This window comes from Mus caroli, chromosome 7 (assembly GCF_900094665.2).
Source record: "Mus caroli chromosome 7, CAROLI_EIJ_v1.1, whole genome shotgun sequence".
NCBI classification, from domain to species: domain Eukaryota; kingdom Metazoa; phylum Chordata; class Mammalia; order Rodentia; family Muridae; genus Mus; species Mus caroli.
The window spans coordinates 131,327,103-131,337,622 of NC_034576.1; the positions used below are offsets into that span (position 1 = coordinate 131,327,103).

Below are 10,520 nucleotides of genomic sequence, written 5' to 3' on the forward strand. Positions count from 1 at the left end.
CCTTCCCTTCCCTTCCCTTCCCTTCCCTTCCCCTCCCATTCTTTTATTTCTTTCTTCTCTTCTGTTTCCTTTTCCCTCTTTTTCTTTTTTTTTCTTTCTCATATAGAGCCCAGGCTAGCCTTTATTTGCTTGAACTCTAGCTTCTATTCGCTAAAAGCTTGGACTATAGGTGTGCACAACCACACAATGTTTATCTAGCACTGGGAATGGGACCTGGGGCCTCGTGCATGCCAGGCAAGCATCTACCAACCAAACTTCTTCCCCACCTCCATGTGTATTCTTTCAATTTAATTTCCATTCCAGATCTTTGAGATATGTTCACCTCACAAAAAGGAAACTGAGGATCAGCGATATTAAGAAAAGCATTTTCTGTGTACCACACAGCCAGGGCTGAATTGAAACCCCAGGGTTGTCAATCAAGAAAATTAAGTCATCAAGTTTCTTGAAGTCAAGAATTCAGGTCCCTTATGGGATTACTGGGGTCAGAGCTAGAGCCTGGGACCTGGAGAATGGTTTAAAATCCACACCCCCAGGTCCTATCCATACTGTTTATGGATACCATAACATACATCTGGCTAACAAGCCTCCAGAAGTTCTCACCCATCTCCAGCTGTGGCCTCTGATTTAGTTCCAAGCTGCCCCATTGCATGTGTGTACATTGCAGTCCCACAAAGGGCAGTGCTTTACTAAGTGGCATAGAGCAGCTTCATGGGAGGATCGTGCCACAGAGCAGTTCTCTGATGCCCAGGGAAGTGCTCTTCATATCCTTGCTTTGGAGAAAGTACACAGGGCCCATAGCAGTTTTGCAGACCAGGTTCTTGACACACTTGGGATCCCATTCTGCAATAGACACATTCTGGGCATTGGTTGGTGAGGGTTTGGCTGGTCTCTATGACAATTACTACACTGGCAAATGTTTTCCAGGTGACTCTTTCATTTCAGGTGGAGGTGCTATGGTCACAGGGCTAAACAGATCTGTCAAAGACAGCTCTATTTATTTTTTATTTTTTAATTCCTAAGTACACAAATTCTTAGCATTTAAAACCCCCACCGACAATTAGAGGTGAGGATGCAGAGAAGAGAGAATAGAATGAAGGGCAGGAAGGCATATAAAAACAGACATGGAGGATTGTGGGTTCTTATAGATGCACATTATAATTCACTGGGATGCTGGTCTGTTTGATGGTATTACTGTAAAGCTTCTCAGAGTGTATGTTAAGTTTGGCAGTATCAGGGCCTCCTAGTGGGGCCAGCCCTCCTAGGAGGTTCTCAGTTCACAGTCCTTGTATACTCACTGCTGAAAATGTAGATGAACGTGCAGACAGACCGAGGTCATATGACACCCAACTTTAGGATACATAGTGAGGTTCCAAGGTCGACAGTTCTGCTAGGACCTCGCTCTTGGATGACTGTCCCTTTTTTGCCTAAAACAAGGAGAATTTCTGGATCCAGGACTAAAATAGGGGTGGCTATAGGAAGACCCAAGTTTCTAGATCCTTTTGGCTCAGGATCAAAATTTCTCAGCCAGGCAGTGGAAGACTGGAACTTCTTGATGTTCCAGCTCCCAGCCATTCATGCTTGAAAACATTCTGAATGAAATTTAGGTGGAGGCAGGGCTGGAAATGCTGGGCAAAGGCCGTTGGCTGAAGTCTGATATCGTAAATTCACAATATTGCCTGTCTCCCAACCCCCACCACTTTTAATTTAAGGACTGCTTTTGGTTGTCCAACTAACGAAGAGCTAGCCCAGGCTGGGGATGTGCTAGATTACCATGGCAGGAGTAGTTCTCAGAGGGTAAAAAGAGGAAGAGGGAAGATGCCTAGAGCTAGCCCATTAGCAGACTGAAAACATCCCGTCGCCTCACCTCATCCTTCCTCTGCCCCCTAGTGGAGGTGAAGCAGCATCATGACCTCATCTGGACAATGGGAGGGAGGGCAGGAAACATCCTGTCCCCTTGTTAGGTCCAGGGAACCTGCTGAGTCTCCACTCCTGTTTCAGATCTTTGTTCTCAGACACTGTGCTCACAGCCTGGCCTGGCCCTGACCCCACGTGAGCCGCTGTGTGGTACTTGAGCTTTCAGCTCACGTTGGGAGCCTGGGTTCTTAGAGTCTTTGCAGAGCTGTTTCCTGGCTGTCTCCTTAGCCCGGGAATGAGTCCTTACTGCCATGGGTGACAGGATGCTAGAGTCTCTGTTGCTTTGTCTTTCTCTGGTTGGAACTGGCTGAGGATGATCATTAGAGGCTCCTTGTTTCTCCCCTTCCCAGAAGTCGGGAAGACTCTTCTAGGGGCATGCAAACTACGGCTTCCCCTGGGAAGCCTTTTCCACGGCCCCTGAGTGCTCAGCTGTCATGTCCTTTTTCTCTGTTTTGTTTCAGTTTTACAGAATTTTTGGATCCATTCCAGAGAGTCATCCAGCCGGAAGAGATCTGGCTCTATAAAAATCCTTTGGTGCAGTCAGACAACATACCTACCCGCCTCATGTTTGTAAGTATCACGATTTGGTGGCCAGTGTGTCCACTAGCCCACCTACACACCAAATGGGCTTTGACCTTTGCTGTTCTAGGCTGAAGACAGTAGGCAACTTTAGAAAAGAGGAAGGTAGCACATCCAATTGAAACTCGCTTCCAGAGCATGACAGGCACCGATTGCTCACTTGAGAGACTGTGATTGTCCAACACTTCAGAAACAGAGAGGACTTGCCTACCTGACTTAAGTTGAATGTTTCCACATAGTGACAGTGTAGTAAAGTCACACTGGAAGCTAGTGACAAGAATTCACTGTCCCTTCTCCTTCCAGGATAAGCCTGAAATTTCCCAACTTGGGCAATACAGAGAGCTCTGTTAACCACTTGTCTGGTGATAAGATGACCCTTTGGTAGGCTGAGGTATGACTCATTAGGTAAAATGCTTTCCACCCAAGTGTAGAACTGGAGATCAAATCCCCTGTATCCATGTAAATGCTGAGTGGGTATGATGACCAGCCTGTAATCCCAGCACAGGAAAGGTGAGTCTCAGCAAGTGTGCTTGCTAGACTAGCCAAACCACTAGGCGATAAGTTCAAGTGTGAGACCTTGACTCAATATGTAGGGTGGAGCACCATTGAAGAAGGCATTTGATTTCAACTAATGACCTCTATACATGCTACATACACACATGCATGTGCCCACACACATGCCAAAAGGAATATATACATGTATACCATATACCCAGACATGTACAAACAAACAAAAGAAAGCCTCCCCCATATCAAACACTAGATGTTATCTGCATCTCCTAGAACAAATGAGGAAACACCTAATAACGTGACAGAGTGGGGTTACTGTTCCCTCCTTCTCTTACCACACGGCAATTATAGCCTTTCCCTTTCCCTCCCTGTGTGCCAGTGCATATTAGAGACTACATCATATGGTCCCAGACTATGTCAGAGAGGAAGGGGTCATTACTATTCACGACTTTCAGGGTCAGAAGTTCATCCCAGAGAGAGGAAGGAATTTCCCTGATGCCACACAGTTAGTGGGTGACAGTGTATGATCTGGGTAGCCAACTATGGAGCTCAACTGTCCTCCTTGAGACTTCTCTGGATGTTTCTGAGTCCAGAACTCCTTACTGATGCTGTTACTCTTGGAGCATTGCCAGTGAGCAGTTCTGTAGCAGAGGACACGGTCACGTGCTGCCCCTTCACTAGGAACAATAACAAAACTTTCCTATGGGCTGCCTAGTGGATGGGAGGTGGTTCCTTTTTGACCCACCATGATGCCTGTGCTAGTCGAGACTACTGACTGTTCCAGAACATTCGCGACACACACTGGACTATTTGAAAGAAATGCCGTTATTTCACGGAGTAAAGTGTTTTAAGTAACGAGGGTTGAAAAGATATCCATATCTGCAAATGAAGATGACTGCTAACCTGCATGGACAGTCAGGTGTTAAGAAAATGGCTGCTACTCTGTGTGCACAGTCAGGTGTCATGAAAATGGCTGCTACTCTGTGTGCACAGTCAGGTGTCATGAAAATGGCTGCTACCCTGTGTGGACAGTCAGGTGTTATTACAGTTGCTTTCATAATTACTTTTCAGCTTGGAAAAAGAAAATAGGTTTCTTAGAGAAATCTTAGAGAAAGTGAAATATTAAGGTCGGTTGGCAGTAGGGCATAACAAATACTCACGTGTTACAATAAGATTCGTTTCCAATTCTATTCTAACTCAATAAATCCTAGATATGAAAGAACTGGTATGTGGCTAATGACTTCACAGCACAATTAGGGGAAAGCATCTGTTTATCACTCAGACCCGTTCTTCCCAGGGCTTCGCATTTCATGTGCCTTAAAAGGCAATTTGGAGATGAATGCTCATACAGGACACCAAGAGGAATTTGTAGCTCCGGCCTGGATTTATGAACAATGGATTGTTTTGAAGACTAAATGCAGACACCACACGTGTTCTAGCTACAGACACAAGTGGGCTGAAACAATTTGCATATCGCCAGTGGTTGGAATGAGATGCAAAAAGGTCATCCAGCACCACAATTTCTGGAAGCTAGAAGTAGATTTGACTTCATGGACTGGCTCACTCTCTAATCTTAAAATAAAACAAGTTCAACCTTTTCCTTAGTTAATAGTGGGTGATGAAGGACACTCTATCAGCTACAAATTCAGTGCAGCCCACAAGAGCAACAGGAGAGCAGAAACACCATTTAAAATACCCAAAACGCAACGGTGGAAAATACTTTGTCATCCCATAATTAGATTTATTCTCCTAGACTTTATTAAGAGCTTAATAATAGCTATTGTTTGTCAGCTTTGGGCCCTCAGATTTCCCAGTGTCTTCAGGAGAATTTTGACTAGAGAACCTAGTATCACTGATATCTAATCTAGGCCAGTCCCCTTGGAAGCTCAAATTCTACTCATTTGTTTTGTGTGTGTGTGTGTGTGTGTGTGTGTGTGTATGCACACATGCACACATGCTGTGGCATGCTTGCCACAGTCAGAAAACAACTTGGGAGCATTGGTTGGTTTTTTCCCTTATTCTATGTAGATTCCAGTGATGGAACTCAGGTAGTAGAGATTTGCATAGTGTGCCTCTATTGGCTTATCCACCTCACTGGCCTAAATTTTCTTTCGTATGTAAAATCTTGGGTCTTTTTGTAGGTTGGAATGTTTTTATCTGAAGGTGAATTTTCCTACTTTCTAACTGAAATGTTTTCTTAGGGAGCCTTGACCCAGGTGCTTCCTTATCCAGTAATTTATGGCCCCAAGTCATAAGTCATGAGTATGCATGCATGAGCTCGCATGTATGAGCATGCATGTATGAGCACGCATGCATGTGTGTTTCTATGTATCAAAATTCTTGGTCAAATGTAACCAGAAAAATAATATAGGTTTGGTGATTGAGTCAAGTTCAGTCAGAGGAGAATAAATAGTAATGACATCCTCAGAAAAGCCCCAACTCACACTTGACCTGCCTGTGACTCCTTCAGTGCAGGAGACAGGTGTAGGTCTGGTGGACTGTCCAACGCCAAGAGCTTCTTTTTGCCAGGATGGATTTGTGTTCTTGTTGACCAGAAAGACAGACCAAGGATTCTTTTCAGAAGCACCGAGTCTTGACTTAGCATTTCCCCATTATTCCCAAGCAGCCAGCCCATTGCCAGAGGCTGTGCTGTTATTTAAAGGAGGTCACCATCTCTTGCTGAGTGTGTATGTGAGATTATCAGAGCATGGCTAAACACCTGCTCTTGGTGTAGCCTTGTCAGCTGGTTATGGATGCTGCTCAGTGCACCCCCCATTAATGTTGTGCTGTGTATTCAGGGCATACTTCCAAAGAACATGTTTTAGCTAGGGAGACCATAAAGGCTGTGGAGACTAGGAAGTCAGGTCAGGTGTGCAACATATCTGCAGAGACCCTGCGTATATACTCTGATATAAAATAGGGTCTGGAAAGGTCAGAGAGGAGATTCAGGTACACTTCTATGTTTTTGTTTTTTGTTTTTGTTTTTATCATCTTTACCATTGTCTTAGAGTTTTATTGCTATGAAAAGACACCATGACCAAGACAACTCTTATAAAGGAAAATATTTGCTTGGAGCTGGCTTACCATTTCAGAGATATGTTCCACTATTATCATGGCAGAAAGCATGGTGTATGCAAGCAGACATGGTGCTGAAGGAGTTGAGAGTTCTGCATCTTTATCCAAAGGCAGCAGGAGTCTGTGTGCCACACTGGCCAGACTTCAACATATATGATATCTCAAAGCCCACCTCCACAATGACACACTTCCTCTAACAAGGCCACATCCCCTAAGAGTGCCATTTCCTATGGGTCAAGCATTCAAACACATGAGTCTATGGGGGCATTCTTATTCAAATTACCACAATCATCATCACCATCGCCATCATCCGTTACCCATACTTATCACAACCTTATCACAACTGTGAATGACCACAGCAGCCATTGTTTCTTGAGGTCCGTTCCTGTGCTCATCACATAGCAAGCAGCATCCCCATTAATGCTTCTCAGAATCTCTCACAGCACCATGTTTCACCAACTCAGTAAAGTTCAGGATGAAAAAAACTAAACAACATTATCAAGGTCTTACAACTCTTTGAAGCTAGACCAAACCCTCTGAGGACCGAGAGGTCATTATACTGTGTGGCCCCTTTCGGACTGGGGTGAGGTGGACAGGTGGTGCCAGCATATCACACTCAGAGAGTGCACATATAAAAGTTCTAAAGTGTGAGAACAATGCCCTGGAGACCCATTAAGTCAGAGTTGATTTGAGGGTATATATAGGGTGAGTGGGGCAGAGGAGGCAGGAGTAGAACCAGATGGTGAATGCCTTCAGATTGATAATGATGATGATGGCGATGATGATGATGATCACTACCCAGGTAGGCATGAGGCATCTGCCATGAGCCAAGCCCAGGGCTAGGCCATAGGGATGCAGAGCTGAATCGATGTGGCATCTATTCTCGCAGAGGCACAGACACAAATGTCAGCTGGCAAGTTCAGCCTTGCTGGAAAACCATTGAAGAGCAATTTAAACTTTACTAGGAAACTGAAAAGAGAGCTCTGCAAAATTTCTCCTTGCCTCTCAAGGCAATATCCACCCAAGACTCATTCCCTTTGTCTCTTCTGGTTCTGCCCAGGGCACACCTGATTTTATCTCTCAGAATCTTCCTGTCACTGGGATGATTTGCTAGGAGGGTTTCCTATTCTGGGATGCTTTTAAGGAAGACAGGAACTAGTCAGTTCGGGGAGAGGATGGAAGGAGAAGAGACAAACTTGGCTGGTGATAGACAGTTTAATTTGCAGTCTCCTTTTAAGTCTTTGACAGCCCTTTCTGTGGTGACAGGTTGCCATTGTTTACCCAAAGTGGGGCCTTTGCTGGGTGTCTGTGTGCTGGAGTCCTCTTTAAAACCGCTCTGTTGTCCACCTTTATGTAAGGTGCCAGAGCTTTAGGCACTTTGCCCCTGTGTTGTGACTTAAGTGAGCCTTGGTGACTTCCTCCCCACTGAGAACCCTGACATTAGAATGCTTTGGGTTCGCCTCCCCTCAAAGTTCCCTGCTCCATGTCATGTCCTCTCCTAGACACAGCTGGGACAGTCCAGTGCTTTGCAGCAGTGCTGAGACAGACCCCATTGTAGAACCAGGACACCGAGGACTTTTCCTGTGTGGGCTTCACTGGTGGGCATAAAAGGTGGGAACCCTCTTAGAGACAGTGGCCATACACTGCTGGGCCAATGTACCTGAAAACTTCTGTTCCTTTTTATTCCCAACCTTCTTCCTCTCCCAGCCCTCTCTGCTTGGATCAGCTAGGTTTGTGTGGGACATACTTGAATCCCATATGAGATCCTAGGACTGTGGGTATAGTTTGAGTACGTGTTACATTCTTTTGGGGTATGGTGAGACATCAGGTAAGAGACAGGGGGAAGGGATGGTAAATATAAATATGTCTCTGCTCTTCATTGGGCTCTCTGCCCCCAAAGATGTTGCAGATACATGCTGTATTTGTTACTTTTTTCTGTCTCTGTAATAAATACCACAAATAAGGCAACATATAGAGGGATTTATTTGGGCTTATGGTTCCAAAGGGATAAAAGTCTGCCACTATCACAGTGGGGAAGTATGGCAGCAGGCAGGGTGACCAGAGCAGCAGGCTTACATCTTAAACCACAAGCAGGAAGGAAGGAGAATGAGCCAGGAACAATGTGCAGCTTTTGAAACCTTAAGGCCCCCAATGACAATGCCTCTCCCATGCACACCTAAGCCTTCCCAGTCGGGGACAAATGCCTGAAACTGTCTATAGCAGTGACTCTCAACCTGTGGGCCATGACCATAGGAAAACACATATTTTCAATGGTTTTTAGGAACTCCAACCATAAATCTATTTTTATTGCTACTTCATAATTGTAATTTTGTCCCTGAGCAATGTCTCAGTTCCTAAGACCATAGGAAATATGTGTTCTCTGATGGTCACAACCCACAGGTTTAGATCTACTGTTGTAAGACATTTCAACCGGGGCTGGTGAGATGGATCAGCGGGTAAGAGCACTGACTGCTCTTCCAAAGGTCCTGAGTTCAAATCCCAGAAACCACATGGTGGCTCACAACCATCCGCAATGAGATCCGATGCCCTCTTCTGGTGTGTCTGAAGACATCTACAGTGTACCTAAATATAACAATAAATAAATCTTAAAAAAAAAAAAGACATTTCAACCAAATCACCATACATGACCAGGACAAAGGCATGAGACTGGTGCCCTCAGTGTTGCTAGGATATAGGAGAGATCACAGTCTTCAGTTGCCCATGAACCCTTCTGTTTGGAGATGGCGCTGAGTGCTCTGTCAGGCTGCAGCCCTTTTCTGGAGGAGCTCTTGAGGTGCAGAAACTGTGCCCCTCCTCTGGGGTGCTTAGTGCTGGCCCAGTAAGCAGTTCCTATGTGGAAATTTCATAGTGTCATAAAACGATCCTAAATTGCATCTACCCAGAAAAGTTGCAGAGCGGGTACAGTAAAAGCTGGTCTTGGCAGAGCCAGAGGGAAGAGAGCCCTAAGAACAAGAGATCTGTGCCAGGGAACAATGCTTAGAGAAGGCCCTTTGCCACCAGGCCCCCAGTAATTCCCTTAGCTCAGATTCCTGGCCATGAGCCTGCAAGCTTGATGCTTTATCCGCTGTTTGGGCCAAAACATTCTGCTCTAAAATCCCCTTTACCAACCTTTGGGGCTTCATATTTAACTTGGAGTTTTATTTTTGCCTACACATAGGAGAATATGTTGATATGAGCTGACTCTTAATATTTTCTTTTGTTCTATGTTATTTTATTAAGGCTTGATTTATGGAGTCCTTAAAGGTCACTGTTTGGTGAGTTGCCCTCTCCTCTTCAGGAGCTGTGGTATGAACGATACACAGGGCTTTAAAGGATGGGAAATAACTTGGCTGGTGAACTTGATGTTTACATTTGGAGACGAAATGGATTCTTGAGCCATAACGGTGGTCTTGGCTATTAGAAAGTGGTACCCTAGACAGTGGTTTTCAGACTTGGCATACGGAGATGTGTTTCTCAATCACCAGCATCAGGACTGTTTGAGATCCTTGTTTTAAAAAAAAAAATGATCCTCAGTCCCCAGATCAGCCATTCAAGTAGATCCTTAGCGTGTCAGCAAGCCCTGCGGTGATTCAGATATGATCAGCTGCCTTCCAAATGACATGATCAGCTGATTTTTCAAATAATCCATGTCACTCAGAGCCATAGCTGATAAAGGGACAACCCTAAACTAGTTACTATCATTCATGGTCACAAAGGCATGATGACAAATAGGAAAGAAGGCATTCTGGTGTCTGTAAACCATCTCTGAAGGCAGAAATCAAAGAGGTGTGCCCAAAGTAATTGGACTGAAATGAGAAGAGCCTGTTTTTAAAGGTCATGGTTATTTTCATGAATTCCATCCATGATGACTTGGTCACACCAGGAAGCCCCTCTACAAAAGGTGGCATCTCATCTGAGCACAGGTAAAGAATTCCTAACTAGGGGCGTAAATATCCCATAGTCACCACCCCCTTTCTCTTCACCGACTTGTGCAGTATTCAGTCTGTCCGGACATTGTTATCCTGCAATGTTTCACATGAAGAGTTAGGTGAATACCTTTCCTCTTAGTGGCAGCAGTAATTAAAGCTAACTTATTAATTTTGGGAAGCTAGGTTAGAGACTCCATATTAGAGACAGAAAACTGGCCTTGTAACTCATAAGCTGCCTGTTCCCATCCCTATCACTAAACACAGGAAGTCATGTCAGAGCCATCATGAGCCTTATATATTCCTCATACTCAGATTGCATCAGATTGTGCTTTGAGATGTGTTTGGCTGCATGTGGACCCTGCCAGCTTCATTCCATGAGTGCTTGTGCAGAGCAAAAGGGGTAGATGATGCCTTGGCTACTTCCTTTGTTGATACCATCAAACATCTGACAGAAGCAACTTAAGGGAGAATGGGTTTATTTTGGCTTACAGTTGGAAGGGATACAGTCCATTG

The 10,520-nt window shown here is 44.8% G+C and overlaps 1 protein-coding gene across 2 annotated transcripts in view; it reads left to right on the top strand.

The window, feature by feature from the left end:
* Positions 1-10,520, top strand: part of Plpp4 (phospholipid phosphatase 4) — a 137,143-nt gene that overhangs the window by 49,417 nt on the left and 77,206 nt on the right. For both annotated transcript variants that reach the window (XM_021167127.2, XM_029479063.1), the window contains exon 2: positions 2,376-2,484. In XM_021167127.2, the coding sequence (XP_021022786.1) occupies positions 2,376-2,484 (109 nt within the window). The remainder of the gene's footprint in view (positions 1-2,375; positions 2,485-10,520) is intronic.